Source organism: Trachinotus anak, unplaced genomic scaffold (assembly GCF_046630095.1).
Source record: "Trachinotus anak isolate AG129_WGS33_773 ecotype Australia unplaced genomic scaffold, CSIRO_AGI_Tana_v1 ptg000014l, whole genome shotgun sequence".
Taxonomy (NCBI): domain Eukaryota; kingdom Metazoa; phylum Chordata; class Actinopteri; order Carangiformes; family Carangidae; genus Trachinotus; species Trachinotus anak.
The window spans coordinates 5,011,193-5,028,227 of record NW_027273865.1 but is presented as its reverse complement, the minus strand read 5'-3'; the positions used below and the strand labels follow the sequence as shown (position 1 = coordinate 5,028,227).

Below are 17,035 nucleotides of genomic sequence, written 5' to 3'. Positions count from 1 at the left end.
GAGACACAGGCGTCTTTCTGAGCCAAAACCTTGATTAGTTTCAGCAACTTTCTCTCTTTGACTCTCCTGAATAATTCAGCAGCGCAGCCCCTCATCACTAATTCAAAGGAGGAAGAGAGTATCTCACTGTGTGTGTGTGTGTGTGTGTGTGTGTGTGTGTGTGTGTGTGTGTGTGTGTGTGTGTGTGTGTGTGTCAGCCATATATCTTGCTGTCTCCTTGTGTGGTGTATGTGTGTCTGTAGAAGTACAGTATGCATGAGGAGTCTTCCCCTGACAGTGTGTGTGTGTGTGTGTGTGGGGCCTACAGTGGGCGAGTGACACTGCGTCAGTCTGTAGGAACCTGAGCTCTCAGCTGGCAGGGTGTGTTCTTCTCTTCCGTACAGCCTGCACCCTCGTGTTTCCTGCTTCTCACTGCCGCTGCCTGTCCACTCACTGACACAGTTACACTGACTTTACTACACTTATGTCTATAGTACATAAAAAGATAACATCTACAGTGCTACAGTGTATATTTATTGGTCTGGTTTTTATGTGTGATGATATGTTTTATTCAAAGCAGCTTTCACTGTTGCTCAGTAAATACTCGAGACAAGTGAAGTTCGACATGGCAAAAAACAAACTGTCACAGTGGCAGCTTATTGCAAGAGGTGTCACAGGAAGTCATAATCATGAGGGACTGACACCTGATTATATACAGTCTGTTGTTTGATGGTAGTTATAACACACTCCATGCATGCAGCTGTTTTTTTTAGAAATACAGAGACACAGGACAAAGTATAAACACACCTTTACTGTTGAATAGGTTCAGCAGAACAAAGCAATGCTATTTAATACCATATACAAAACAGAACATATTTTTTAAAGGTTTAGTGTATTTCATTTTTGTATTGTCGTACCTTTTAGTAACTTTATGAATTTTAAATTAATGATGTGTTTTATGTTTTATTTGGTTCAGTTATTTGCTGATAACACTGGCAGAACAATGAGACTTGGTGGGTCCTCAGTTCACTTGGTGATTAAAAAGTGTAATTTTCAGGTAACCTGCCCCGGGAATTTGTGACTGTGCTTTCTGTGTTCAAAACCCAAGTCTAGAAATACTGAAAAAATAAATAAATAAAAAGCAGTATTTTTTTAATCTCCTATATAATCTTAGAAGTCCTGTTCAACCTGTCTGTTCCAGTTAATCCACAGTACAACCCATCTTCAGGACAATAGGGGACTGAAGTGAACTGAGAGATCATACTGTTGCTTTACCCCGACTCACCTCTGGGTCTGTTTCTAGAGAAGAGCGGGTGTATGCCCAAAGGCTGCATTGCTAAACGCACTGTATCACTATTTAATACAAGTGGCCTTACACATGACAAGTCACTCTGTTTGCATTCACTCCAAGTCTCATATTATGCATTGATGACTCCGACAAGTTATTTAATGCCCATGTTAGACAGTGTTAAGTTAACTGATCCTGATTTCTCCAGACTTTAAAATCTTTTGTTAACAAATCTTCTTCATACAATATCTGAAGTGGACTAGTGTTTGTCCTGAGCTCACCTGTCACTTGATTTAATGACTTGTACACCTAAAAGATATGTAAATAAAGTGGTCTTTCAGCTGTTACAGAAAACACTACATTAAATGTTCAGCCCATGAAAAAGCCTGAAGCACTAACATATTTCCTTCAGCATGCAGAGCTCATGCAAATGTATTTTTTTAGTGTAAATTCAAACCTTCTCTTGATGTCCAATGCTGGGAAATATATGTTTTATTAGAGCTTGCAGACAAAGGCAAATTTGGTTTCCTCATGTACTGCGACAAATGTTTGTCTTTATCTTATATAGTATATTATAAAATATGTAAATTAGTCAGTGAGTCATGAAATCCTGTCACATCTTTTCAAAATATATAAGAAACTATTCAAAGAAAATCTATATTTGGAATATAATGGAAATTAATCTTTTTTTTCATTATTCTTGTAATTATTATTTTAATATTGATTAATTAATTTTTTTAATTTGTTGATGTGAGGTTTAGTTGATAAAATTGCCATCACTTCTTTATCTTCATCTTTGTTTTGACCAACAGTCCCAATCCCAAAGATACTGAATTTACAACAAAGAAAAGATTTGATCAATTGATCAATTATCAAAATTGTTAATAAATTTCCTTGTTGAACTGATTAATGGACTAATTATTCTTAGTTCCTCATATTCTCATCAACTTTCTGCAATGTGTTGTCCAAGTGCTTTATTGTGGTAAAGCTGAAGAAGCTTCCTTGACGTGCACATTGTTGACGTCTGTTGTTGGGTTAAAACTGTGAGATCAACGTGATGATGAAGGCTAATGACGTGATGATGACTACGACGCTACAGATCCTCCTCTGACCCTCCTCTTCACACTCATACTGCCCTCTTTCCTCCTCTCCCTCTCCTTTTCTTTCCCTGTCTTCCTTTCTTACATCAGACATATCTCCCTATCGCCTGCTCCCCTCCTCCCCCACCCGTTCATTCCCTATGTCGCCCCCCCACATCCCAACCATTCAATTCATTTACAGTCTCAAGGGGGGCATCAGGCTGTGACCCACCATGACCTCTGCAGTCATGAGACGTGTGTGTGTGTGTGTGTGTGTGTGTGTGTGTGTATACTCATGTTAGCCGGTGTGTCCTAACCCATGTGTGACTGTGTGTGATAGCTTCTGAAAGAGGTGACAAAGTGACAAACAGAGGGGGCGTCGCACTGAAATCCAGCCTCGGTCCTTTTAAGGAAAGAGGAGCAGTAAATCTATCAAACTACAAATACATCATTGAGGATAAATCACTGCTCTGTCCAATCCTCCACTAGCTGTCTCTCCCCCCCCCCCCCCAACTCTGTCCAAACCTCTACTGTTTCTCTCTCTCTCTCTCTCTCTTTTCTCTCTGCTTTACCACTGCAGCAGCGTCAGGCAAGCTGGAGACAGAGAGTACAGCTGCCTGGGACTGCTGCAGAGAGGAACAGAGGGATGGTAGAGGGGGGTGATGTGTGTAGTGCGGGGAGAGGAAGAATAAAACAAAAGCATCTATGGAGCAGTCGTGAGCTGTTAGTGGAGAGACGGGCGTGCTTCAATCCATCAAAGCAGCGAGAAAAGAAAAGAAATCTCTTCTGTTTGTCAGTGTTTCTTTACCGTCACACTCATCCATCCCCCTACTTTGACACAATTTAAAGCCCACCTCCCCCCTCTACCTCTTCCAGCTCAGCATCATTAGCCGTGACCGGTGAGCCTGGAGGCACTGCCTGTATCCCCCCCCCCCAAATCCCTATCCCACTCTTTTGCTCCTCCCTCTCCTCTCCTCCTCCTCCACTCCATCTCTCCTCTGACCAGCCCACTCGCTCACTCGCCTGGTTGCTGAAGGTGTGAGGCAGGGGAGGAGCACCCGTGCGTTGGCTCGGCTGTCTGCCATTTTATTGTTTTGGGGAAGAGGATTTTTTTCTTCTTCTTCTTCTTTCAGTCATACTCATTCTTGCCCTCTCGCTCGTCACTGATCCGCCCCCGCCCCTCCTCTCTCTCCTGGTTGAGCACACAGAGAGGAGAGAGGAGATAGGAGAGCGCAGCCTCAGTTTGAAGTCTCCAGTCTGTCTCTTGAGCCTCCAGTGTTGTTGTTATTTACCCTCATGGCTGGCGTTTTCCTCTCAGCACACCTTTTGTGTTGCTCACCTATTCAGAAGGCACCTCTCTGTCCTTTCCTTCCTGTCCTCGTTCTCTCGCTCCATCTGGCTCTGCGGTGAAGAGCATCTTTGCATGTGTGTGACGGCAGACCAGCGAGGATGCAGATACCAGCGGCTGCCTGCAGCTGCCACAACTCCGCGGGCTCTTCCTGTTAAACGGCGCCGGTAAACGATTTATTCTCTGTACGGCTGGGTTAGGGGAGAGAGTGGTACTAGCGAATGGAGGTGCAGGTGGAAATGTTCCATGCAGGTGTGAGGATGCTGATGACGGAGAGATGAGGGTGCTGATGCTGACCTGAATATGCTGGTGATGCTGTGTTTGCCTCACACAGACAATCTGTGTGTGCAAAATTTGCAGCTTTTACTCTGTGATGGAGAGTGTAGGTGTGTGTGTGTGTGTGTGTGTGTGTGTGTGTGTGTGTGTGGGTGTGTGGGGGGGGGGGTTTGCTGCTGCTGATGTTGTGGACGTTGTGATCTGTTGTGTGTACATGTGAATTCCTGCCGCCATGCTTCTTGGAACACGTGTGTCTGCCTACATGTGCCTGCTGTGCATCATTAAATATTCATGTCTGTGTGTTTGACCTTGCATCTCCCTCCATATGTGTTTCTGGTGTGTTTATCTACAGTACAATCTATCTTGTTGTTATTTAGCCTTTTCACATGACAGAAGCTCATGAAAACATACATGTGTGAGTTGTAATGTACTGTAAGTGAGTGTATAACTCTCACTATGCAGTCAAACGTGTTTCTCTTATGAACTGGACCTAATTTCAGCATTTTAAATGAGAAATCAGTTTCTACAAAAACCAGCACCCCACAACAACAGTTGTACAGTATTTATACTCATCCAGTATTGACACCTATCTTTCTTTCTCTCTCTCTTTCATTCGCTCCCTGCCTCTCTCGTCCAGCTGGGGGACTGGGTGTGTGAGAAGATGCTGATGGCGAGGGACAGCACCCGAGACGAGACACAGAAGCTTCACAAGAAATGGCTGAAGCACCAGGCCTTCATGGCCGAGTTGGCCCAAAACAAGGAATGGCTGGACAAAATTGAAAAGGTCAGTGTTGCTGGTCATCCAAACATGTTCCTGCCTTGCTGATCTTGTTTTGGTGCTGGAGGTTTACTGGGTCATTCGGGTGTTGAGTGAGTTTTATGACCTTTGCCTTCTTGGAATGGGACAAAATGCCGCTGTGTGATGTGTATTTATGTGCTTATGTGTTTCATTCTACAGTGTTTGCATTTCTTTTGAAATAAGCTGCGTAGGATGTCAGGATAGAGACATGGAGAAATAATGACTTGAAATATTGGTTTGGAGCTGTGATAAAAACAAGTAATTTGTATGGACTTTGTATGACTGGCCCGCTGAGCTGCTGAAGAAACCCTACTTGTCAGAATGTGTGTCACGGCATTGTAGACAGTTCACAGCAAGCAGAGTATAGTGTTGGAAAAATAACTTAACTTTGGTAATATCACTATAACAAACAAGAGGTTAAACTGACTGTTAGTCAGCAGTATTGGTCACTGCTTTATCTTTTTGCAGTTCGTCTTTCTTTGACAGATGTTGTCAAGATTGTACATACTGTACCTCTCCACAGAAATGATAGATTATTAAGTCAATTTACACCCAGGTGAAACTAGTCACACAACATCCATTCAGCTGATGAGGAATGCCCAATGGCTCCCTAAGCACCTTGTTTTAAAAAAAAATGACGTACAGGACAGTGCAAATTGTTGCAGTGTGCTGTTTAAAAAGTTCCAGGTGGTGGTCTAAACATCTGTTGCTGTTTGTCACTATTTGCACAAAGGTGTAAATAGCCACATTGATTATCCACCCCATTGTTGACTACCAACTACAAATAGCAACTGCCAAAATGATCTTTTAGTAGTAGCAAATGGAAATATTTGTTTTTATTGCTGAATCATGGTGATTCATACATTAGATACCTGCTAGCTCACTGCACTAATTGTTAGCAAGAGAAAACTACTCATTTTAGGACTATAACAGATGGTTGCATTAGCTTTGTTTGGGAAGATTTATAGTCGCTGTCAAACATCCATTTGGTCCCTGAAGTTTAAGATTTGTGGAGATGTGTGGTTTTATGGAGAAAAATGACCTCTTGTGTCTGTTTCCGTTCAGACAGGTATCACTGATGTAAACAAAGCACGGACATCAATCATCAAAGTGGCAAAGCCTTTCATTAAAGTCAAATTTATTTTAAACTGTTATATATAATAGTTTTCTATGAAACACTAAAGAGTTAAACCTTCTTAATCAAAACGTGACAAAGCCAGTGGCAAAGACAGAAAGTGTTACAGAGGGTTTTAAATAGAGAGGGGAGCGCTGTAACCTTCACCACTGCTCTGTGTCCTGATTGGATCTATTTCATATTAAGGAGATTTATACAGCACATCAGCCTCTTGACTAAAGCTGCAGTCGACACAGACATAATTAAGTTAGCCAGTGTTTCCCCAGCTGCACGTCCAGGTTTCACTAGGTTGACTTTGGGCGGTTGTGTTCACACCTTTGACTGGCTGCTGTGACGTGAATCTGGATGTGTAAGATCATTACTGGTCAGAAGAGCTGAAGTTCAGTGCCACGTTGCCTCAGGCCATCTGCATCTTATCACTGATTTGTGAGTCTTCTCAGTTTTAGGCAAAGTCACACCAAGTGTTTTATGTGTGTGTGCATGTGTGTGTGCCTCTGTGTCTGGCCTGTGAGAGGCAGTGAAGGCGATAATTGAATGACATTTGGCCATGTTATAAAACCGCAGATGGCCCCGGATGTTATGTTGCTGTCTATGTTGTCAATTGACTTCTGCATCTCTCAAGTTGCTTCGTCTGAAGGTTTTGCACCTGATCTGTAAAATGTTATGATCCCAAGAGAACATAAACATGAGGATTGTGTGTGGACATCAGAGGAAACTTAATTTTTGAATCAAGGTTGATATGATACAATATCCACATGTTCCGTCTGTGTCCTGGCAGGGTTTAGTTGTGTAATGCTACAGCCCCGTTATGTCTACATGACGTACTGAGTTTTCTTTTTCTTTCTCTCTTTAAACCATGCTTGTCCTTCTTACCTGTTTGAAGTGAGCAGGCCATGTAGACAGTTGGTGGAGAGCATGCAGCAGTCTAACTGTGCCTATTATCGGTGCAAAATTAGATATTTTATGTGATGACTCTTCAGAGTACACAGAGTGAGTACAAAAGAGCGGCTGAGGTTTTTGGCTGAGGACACATGGATGCTGATGGACCCATATGGGCTCTAAAATCAAACCTGTTAGCAAGCTGCAGTTCTGACGTGGTGTGTGGTATAAACAAATCTTGGCAGTACATCTGTTGTAAGGAAAGTCAAATAACTCCTGTATTTTTAGTGAAGAGACACTGCACTGACATAACATTTATTATCATAACGCTTTGCTCTTATACTGCTAACTGAAACATGAAATATGGTTATAATGAGTGTTATAATGAGTGGTTGTATTTCAGTCATAAAATCCCATCATACTTTTGCTTTGATGGTGCATACAGTTGACTATGGCATAATGGCTCAGTCCTCTGCAGTGTCATACTGGGCAGGGCTGAAACTGAACTCCCCTGTGGGAGCAGAATGAACCAAGCCAAGGCACAACACTGCGATATGTGTTATTATCTGTACACATACTGTACCTTTGACATGGCTCAGACCAGAGCTGGAATGATCAGTCAATTAATTGATTAGTTGATGTTAATCAGCAACTACGTTTGATAATTAATTTGTATGAAACAAAAAATTATGCTTTCACAGGAGCACCCTGCTGGCCAAATGGTTGCAGCATATACCATATACATATGCATGATTTGACTCCAGCCATAGACCTAGGCAATAAAAGAGTTGCACGACCACAAAGGTCACTTTTCAAAACAAAACAACCTTTACTATTGATTTTCTGGTAGATAATATATTGTATAGTCAGGACAGAAAAGCTTCAAATGAACAAGTCAGGTTGAGGTGTTACATCATCTCTCTGTCCTTGTCCAATCGGCTCGCTGATCACTGTAACATCGTGGTTGATGGCTACACAGATAGGCAGCCTCACCCACTACTGCCCTATAAGCTGCTCATTATGTCTAATTACTGTATGCCTGTTGCCGAGAACCCAGTCATGTCTCTCTACTTCTTCCGTAGTGAGCACTTTGAAGTTGGCGTGTGAGAATGTGTGTGTGTAACTGTGCACGTTAGCATGTGTGCACACGTCTAAAACGTGGGTTTATGATGCAGGGAAATTGGCTGAATGATGTATGATACACTGTGGTATAATGTGGAGAGAGCCCTGGGCTGTTTCTGTAAAAGTTGTTGGAATAAAAAAAAAAAAAGTTAAATGTATTATAATACACACAATGATAAGTTTCTAATTTACTTTTGCATTATTTGTATGAATATAATTGGCATAACTTCTTTGGACCACAGTTAAAAAATGGCTTTGGTTGTCTGAAATGTTGTGTGTAAAAGATTAGTGCATCTCTTGAAATATCAAATCTGCTGTTGCTCTGATGTATGAAGGAGTCCACTGTAAGTTTTATGCCCACAAACTGAAGTATCAGAATGTTGCTAAGTGCATTTCTTTGTTTTCATCTTCAGATGAAAGTATGTTATTTGGCTCAAAGCAAAAAATAATATTGAAAACGTCAAATCCTACACTACTCAAACAACACTGAGATCTTAAAGTTATCCTTCTTGTTTTTCATTTTACTACATTTATTTTTTGTTATACAGAAGAGAACACTGAAAAATGACCTTTTAGCCCCATTTATACTGCAGACAACCAAACCAGAAGTCAAAGATGTAACAGTTTCTGTGAGGCCTGTTCACACTCATGTGAGTCTCCTTCCCATCCTAAGCAATATGAATCAAAACATGGACAAAATCCTGTGGTTTGACCAAACTGTCACCAGATGATGGAGAAAGAGATGGACACATTTGGATTTGGTCAGATTTGCTCAGCTCATTTTACTGTTAAAGAAACTATAATTTGTGAGTAAAAACTACACTTTGTCTTTCAGTGTGTATACTATACAGTGTAAAGACGACTCAGGGTATCAGTTAACACTGTGTCGTTAACATGTTCTACACACAGCAACAATGTGAATTATTTAACAAAAATACATTCATGGTCGTGTGTGGCACTGAAGTGCTGGTGATTAAAACGGAGATGATAAAAATAAGACTTTTGTATTTTATGTTATTTTTATTTCAAGAAAGGAGCATCTCGGTGCAGATAGAGGAACTGACCCTTTGAGACGTTTATGGAAAGAAAAGGTTACGTGTGTGTTTTGTGGGTGTCCTCTATATGTGTGTACTCTCCTGAGGAGTGGGAGACATTTTGGTTCAACATCATTGCTTTAAAGAGCTGTTTAAGGGTCAAGATTTGGTTTTAGGAGTCATGTAAATTTAGGTTTAGGTTGTGGGTTAGATGTTAGGTAGGGATTATAATATGTCAGTGTGACCCTCTTAAGTAGAGAAGCACAAACATGTATTCAGCTCTAGTGGTACCAGCCCATGCTCTGCAGTAGCAGACTGTATTCACACCAGGCCTTGTAGATTTTGGCAGATAGACAAGGTTTAGCCTCTGAAGTCATAAGTGGCAGTCATGTTCACCCCACAAGCCTGCTCCATGGCCGTTGCTTAGCAACTTATAATTTTTTGCAAGATAACGATCATAGGATTTGGCATTTTATCATGGCAGTGCTGTTAAGGATTTGCACACATTGCTGACTAGTGTTAGAACCATTGTTCTGTCCTCCTGCTTGGTGCCTTGTGTCTTTCTGTCTGTGTCCTCTGAGAATCTCTGGTCTGCTTATGTAATCGGGCCAGAACCCCTGTTTGCTGTGAAGGACTCTGAAGCTCATTTCCTGTTTTTAGGGTGGCGTCAGCCATCTGTGATTACATGGGTATCTGTATTACAGTACAGTGCAGTTCAGTGTACAGTACATGTAAAGGATAGGCAGGCACTTTTACGAGGGAACTGAGTAATTGCCCAATCAAGTTACCTGATATGTTCAATTTAAATATCTAGGTAACTACAGATGATATTTGTCTCATAGTCACATATTTTTGCTTGTTAATCCACCTGTTTTCCACCAGAGACAGCACTCTTTACATCAAGGTCTCCTAAAGTGTCCACCTCCCCCTCCTCTCCTCATCAGCAGCCTCCTTAAGGCCAGAGGTAGATGCCAACTCTGCGGAGTCTCTAGCTAACCAAAGGCCTATCTACCAAAAGGCTAACAGCAGGGTACGTTCATGTTTAAACTCTGGATTTTTGAACTCTGGGGGAACCAAATAACTGAAACAAGAAAACAGAAAATGTCTCTGTTCCTTCAAAATAACTGTATTTCTGTTTGCTAGAGCCAAACTCAGACTGCAGGAGTTTTTATCCCTGATTGACCCCTCCCAACAACCAGAGGAGAACTCTGGTCCTATAGGCCAGCTTGTCTTGTAATGTGAAGGGTTCACAGATCCTGAACTTCTCACAGACTCACTGGAGCTGCCCTAATATTATCAAACATGTTTGATATTTAGGAGTTCAAATCTTGATGATGATGATTATGTAGGTAGGTACACTGATAAACATTTTAGCCCTTGAGGCTAACGTTAGCAAGCATACGACTGACTAAAGGAGACAGCAAGAGGCACAAGGTCTTACTGGTCTGAGGAGATATTTACACTTACAGCCAGTGGTTTCTCATGCTTGGGAAGACATGCATTGAAAAAGAAATGATATCACCTGCATACTGGACAGATGATTATATGTTTGTTTGTTTGCTGTTTGTTCTCCAAGAGAAGGGTTTTTACAGTAGAGAGTGTGGATCAGTCCATCACACTTAACTGAATTTGGTTTGATTCACTTCTGCTGCTAAAATCTCTCCCTGACACAATCTCAAGGTACCAAAACTCTTGCTTCATATGAGTGTATGTGCCCTGCAGATAAAACACAAATATGAAAAGTTGAGTAAATATTTTATTCTGTTCCTTGGAGTATAACACAAACAGTGTGGGTATGATTGCATCCTGACAATCCAGGCACCCTAACACATCAAAACACTCATGTTTATAGTACAATAAAGATAAATTCATTAGATAAACTCCTAAAATATGAATTTTGTGATTATAGTCCGAAGCTCATTGGCTCCTTAAGAGAGGCTGAGAAAAACCATTATAAGTCAAACTTACCATCAGCTGCGTCTGTTTTTGTAAAGTGTAGAGTTGTATGATCATACATAATGTGGTCTGAAAGGACCACGTGCACTAAAACAACAATCTCACCTCAGGTTTAGGTGAGTGTTGGTAGAAGGGGACACCCCAGCAGAGGAGGCCTTTTTGGATGATCATGATGCATCTCTTGTGCTGTGTCAGTTTGTGATGAACAGCTGATAGTGGCTGGAGCAATGTGTCTCCTCTTTCTTGTGCTTGCAGCGGTTGCCAGGCAACAGCTGTCCAATCCCCTCTCCCCTCACCTTGTCTTCCCTCCTCTCTTCATACAGCTCATGTGTGAAGGTCATCTCTCCTTCCCGCCATTCCTCTCACAAATTCTGATTCAAATTCAGAGATTAATTGTATATTTACAGTGTATTATATATTATTATATTATATTGGGCATCAACATGCGCCCTGTCTCCTTTTCCATATTTATAGTATTTTTAATTTTGAGATGTCCTTTAATTCATTGAAATTTGTAACAACAGAATTGAATCGATTAGAGTAAATGTTCCTTATTTAATTGAATGGTGTACATTTTAGGAGGAAGTGGATCTCTGTCTCAACCTCACCTGTCACCACATGGTCTGTTTTCTTTGGGTTGCTGTGATTTTTTTGTGTTGTCCTTGTTCGATTGCCAGTTTGTGCTCATTGTACTTGGTCAGGATCTGCCTCTGCCTTCTATAGCTGACAGTTAAGAGATATTCTGCTAATTCATCATCTTTGTTTAGGGACGGACAACAGTCTACTTTCCAGTGTTTCAGATAAGTTTCTTTACATTGTGTTATAACTTTACTCTGATTGGTGTTTGGAAAACAGTGTTAATGAGACTGGTCAGTGTGTGTTTGAGAGGTGGCTCTTAGTCTCAGCACATGTAGAGATTCTGTTGGGTGTTTATGCCAGTGGGTGTAGCTGTGATGACGGAGTAGACACCATACATCTCCACCACATGAGCAGGAAAACAGTGTCAAATATTTGACGCCACATTTTAAATTGAGTTTGGGAGTTATAAAATGTTTTCGTAATTACATGTAGAGCTCACAGAGCATTTTCTTTGAGTGCATTCACAGCCGTGTTGAAATTTCTGGATGTTATGTTTATACCGAGGTAGACACAGCTCATACTGTGTTCAGTAAGTTGATTATTTATGGTGAACCGGTATTTGTTTTCCTGACATCTGGGGCATTTTTGAAAGCTCGTATTAGTTTTCTTCATATTTACTGTCAGGGCCCAGTTCTGACAGTATTCTTCTACCATGTCCAGCTGTTGCTGTAGTTGTGGTTCGGCAGGAGATAATAGAACGCGTCATGAGCATAAAACCGAGACCTCACATCTCTGTCTTGGAGGAAGAAGCCAGGAGCAGCACATTGATGCAACTGAACAGCTGAGCAGCATTTTCATTTATATACACATTAAAAATGTTGGACGACCCTGACGAACACTGGTTCTCTAAAGAATTCAGCTTGTTTGTTTAACATCACACCATTTTTATTATATTATTATATTTTCTCCGAGATTTTAGAAGTCTTTTATAGAGTCCTCCTGTCTCTCTCCCTCTCTCTCTCTTTCTTTCTCTCTCTCTGTCCCCCCCCCCCCCCCCCCCCCCCTTCTTCCTTTAACAGGACATGAAGTAAGACACAAAGTGGTTTGAAATGTTGAGATTCAACCAACAACTTTAGGTGTTAATGTAGTGTAGTGTAGAGGGCCAAATCTAATAAGCTGAGGTTTGCAGTGTTCTGAATGTGTAATGCAGTGTGTAATCGATAACTGCTGTTCTGTCGCTGCAGGATGACTGGGCGTCCTTAATGGGCCACATAAACAAATCTTAATATATGTGGATCACATCTCTACTTTGAAACTTTGACAAAGTTTGTGGATGAATGAATAACCTGAGTGAAACAATTTTATCAAAACTCATAGGCGAAAGATTAATACTGTAGCGTTTCTGATGAAGAGGAAGCAAACAGCCCAGATGTAAGAATACTTTTTGTTGAGCTACTTGTGCAGGTTTTTGGTTTCCAACCAAAAATAGAACCTGAGTTTTTCTATATACAGAGGTAGGAATCGATGCTACAGTAGTCTGCACGCCTTAAGGAGTTGGGTTGGTTGTAAAGACATGCCTAGTCATTCTGTAATGTCTGTAATGTAACTGCAGTGATTTAGACCAAATAGAAGCTTCTGGCTATTAAGGGCGATTTGCCTCAGCTGCAGCAGATAGTGTTTGTGTATGTGACTCTGTGGAGGAGTGTGTGAGTTCACAGTGAAAATACTTTATTCCCCATGCAGTTGATAGGCTAAACCCAGTGGGCTTTCGATTCCTGTCCCCTTCACTCCTGTTATACTTAATATTTAATTGCCTTCATTAATTCATTAAGAATGACAGTGTCAGCCTCTGCTGCCCTGGTCCCACTTTTCACTTTCTCCCTATGTGTTATAAGGACATGAATAGTGGTAACTATTATACTTAGTTTGATGTTTTGATGAAAATGAAGCTCTAATGAAACAACAAATCTATTTTAATGTTAAAACATTTGTTTGATATCATATCTCAGTGACAGCTGACTGTTATTTTTCTATCTTTTTTTTCTTGAATGATTGTTGGTAGCTGCCTCTCTCCTTATGTACAAGTCCTTGTGGTGTTTGTCCACAGTATATCTGAAGAAAACGGGATTTAGGTTGAGTACTGAACACTAGTTGCCCTGTGATTCTCATGACGAACACACTACTTTGCTATGTGTTTTCCTAAACCCTTTATCCTCATTTAGCATTTGGACATTGGACATGTTGAACATTTATAACATAATGTTAAGCATATTGGATTTTTAACATTTAAATGTTAAATGTTAGCATGCATAAATGTTATCTTGATAAGCATGGTAACATTCAGCATTCAGTGTTGGAGATCGTGGCCTAGATGAAAATTCAGGGGATCATCAGTATGTGTCCAGTTTAGACCATGAATGTCTGTCACAAATTTCGTGGCAGATATCTAACTCTGGACCAGTGCTGGAAGGATTAACATTACCATCGCTAGAGCCAGATAAATAATTAAATTAAAAAATGCACATATGCAAAACCTAAATTATACACATCAGCACACCTATGTCCTTTTTGATATATGCTACACATGTGACCGCCTCACTCACCAACCTCTGTGATTGTGGTTGCTCTGCATATGTATATGAGTATATGAGAAAGTGTGTATGTGAATGAGGGCGTATGGGTGTGTGTAGGTACGGGCTGTGAGAACATCAATGAAGCACTTTTACTCAGAGCAAGTGGTAAACTGAGACAGATCTGCTGATTTCTATTTTCATTCCTCTCAATCAACTCCAGTTTTATTTTTATTTAGGTAACCCTGTTCACACAGTATTCAGACCTGGACTGATCTGAGACAGTGATGCTGAGGATGATGGAAAGAGTCAAAGTCAGATGTGGTTTTCTCATGTAAACAGTGCACAGTAGTTATTTCAGGGCTGTAGCAAGTCTGTTCTGGTGTTTCCTGAATTTTCAGTAAACAGACATTAAATTCATTTTATTTGAGATGTTCAATTGAGAGAATCCTGTAGGTCCAATCTGCAACATGTTGTATGATATAATAATAATATTAGGCTCTTCACTCACTTGCTGCTTTATTATTACAACTTGACCATGTAGTCATCTTAAGCATTCTAGACCTATAGATGTTTCAATTGTGTTTCCCCATAAAATAAGCAAAAAACAAACTATGGCATCCTCACCCCCATCATCTTCTTGTCTCACCTGTACACTGTTGTAGATTAAAACAGGGAAAATGGGCGCTTGCACTTTCTAATGTATTGGAGCTGGAGCTCCTAGTTTATCTTTTGTTTCATTCTGTCTGTGCCTGCTGATTCTGACCTCAATACGTCTCATACTGATACTATAAAGCAGCTTCATCTGCTGGCTCTGCAGCCCTGCTGTTAAGAGAACTTGGCTTTGACTGGCCTTCATCGACACCAGGAGGGTTTAAATCTAAATCTGTTTGCTGTAGTTTCACCAGTTTATTCCAGAAAGATTTCAAATAAATATTATTATTTTATTTTGTTATCAAAGATGATCAGAAGTAACCCATAAATGTTATTACTGAAAAAGGGCCTTATTTCACGACTGACCATCTTTACTTATCTCTTTACTTACCTTAAGCTCATATCAGACAGCAAAGTTCAGTAATTCATTCAACTGTTCTTCTCATATGCCTCCAAAATCCTGGTGCACACTGAGCTTTCTAATGCTTTCAGTACAACAAGACCAACTCAGGGTTGAGGAAGACAAAGTAAAAACAAACAGGTTCAGTGCTTCTCTTCAGTCAAAGTGATGCTTTTACAGAGGAGCAGAGGAGGGCACTTTTAGGTGGATGGTACTACATTGCTTATCTCTGCCTCTAGCTGGGTACCTTCTGGAAAATATGTCATCTCCAGCTGTGTGTGTGTCTGTGTGTGTGTGTGTGTGTGTCTGTGTGTGTGTCTGTGCGTGCACAGTAAGTGCACATCTCTTAAACCTGTGCTCTACTAACCAGAACAGGCTGCTTGCGTGTGGGTGACAACTCATGATTACCTTTTTTTGTATCTCGGTGCTACACTAACAGTACGAGCAGGGAACCAGACAATAATAAACTCAAAAAAATACCATTAGCACAGACACATATGTAATTGAATCTAAAAAATGTACATACTTTGTGTCACATGTCAATCAACTGCAATTTAAACTGCCAATTAAACTCCATACATTGACTTCAGATTTTTTTTCTAAGATCGTTCTGAAGCTGTGAATTGCTTTTTTTGTGAATTGCATTTAGGGACAATTGTGTCCATCAGTATCTCGCATTACTGTAAAAAAAAACAGTAAACACACAACATCCTAAAGACCTACCTTGAATTAGTTTGTAGTATGGATTTGGAAAAACCTTTTATCTTTTCAGCTCTTATTATTACTACTATTTCTCCTGCTGTTGCCTTGCATCACTCCCTGTGCACCAGACTGATGTTTTGAAACTGAAAAACGTCACCAATTCAACAGTCACTCTATGCTATGCTATGACCTAAAATGTGCAGAGGAGTTGTTGTAGATATTTCTCATGCAAAGTAAATATTGACACAATAGCCACAGTGGCCTGAGCATGACAGACACACTGACCAGCAGAGTGTCAGCAGTGATGCTCAGGAGCAGATGTCCGCTGTGATATACAGACCAGACAGCAGAATGAGGATGGCCCATCTGTTACTGTTAGCATCAGTGTCCTGTCAGGGCTCCTCACTCTCTGTCCTCCAGGACTTCTTCTTCCTGTTCTTTTTACACTTTGCCTGGTTCTTCTTATTTATTTTGTTCTGGTTCGTATATACTCTTTATCAGAATCGGAATCAGAATCAGTTTTATTGCCAAGTATGTTTTCACATACAAGGAATTTTTTCTGGTGATTGGTGCAATTGAGGATCAGGGGGATCGGCAACAGTGGGGCTCTCTAGCCTTGTTGATAAGGCTAATAGCAGATGGGAAGAAGCTATTTTTGTGGCGAGAGGTTTTGGTCCTGAAGGACCGCAGCCTCCTGCCAGAGGGGAGTGTCTCAAAGAGTTTGTGTCCAGGGTGGGAGGAGTCAGCTACAATCTTCCTTGCACGCCTCAAAGTCCTTGAGGCATACAGGTCCTGGAGGGATGGAAGACTGCAGCCAATCACCTTTTCCGCAGAGCGGATGATACGCTGCAGTCTGTTATTGTCCCTCTCCGTGGCAGCAGCGTACCAGATGGTGATGGAGGAGGTGAGGAGGGACTCAATGATGGAGGTGTAGAAGTTCACAATCATAGTCTTTGGCAGGTTGAACTTCTTCAACTGCCTCAGGAAATACATCCTCTGCTGAGCTTTTTTGATGAGCCCTCTGTGATGGTGGTACCCAAGAAGCGGGTACCGTGTGTCTGTGTGTGTGTCTGTGCGTGCACAGTAAGTGCACATCTCTTAAACCTGTGCTCTACTAACCAGAACAGGCTGCCACGGGGGAGTCGCACAGGGTGATGGGGGTGGGTGGGGCTGGGCTCTTCCTGAAGTCCACTATCATTTCCACTGTCTTCAGAGCGTTTAGCTCTAGGTTGTTC

At 41.2% G+C, this 17,035-nt stretch overlaps 1 protein-coding gene across 5 annotated transcripts in view; it reads left to right on the top strand.

Moving 5' to 3' along the window:
• LOC139631575 (spectrin beta chain, non-erythrocytic 4) overlaps window positions 1–17,035 on the top strand; it is a 93,930-nt gene that overhangs the window by 47,028 nt on the left and 29,867 nt on the right. For 4 of the 5 annotated variants that reach the window (XR_011693411.1, XM_071495847.1, XM_071495845.1 and 1 more), the window contains one exon: window positions 4,608–4,754. Coding sequence is in view for 4 of the 5 variants with exons in the window: in XM_071495847.1 (XP_071351948.1) it covers window positions 4,608–4,754 (147 nt within the window). In the remaining variant the exon portion in view is untranslated. Of the gene's footprint in view, window positions 1–3,388; window positions 3,862–4,607; window positions 4,755–17,035 lie in introns of those variants that run through there. The other variant, XM_071495848.1, reaches the window with a different exon arrangement.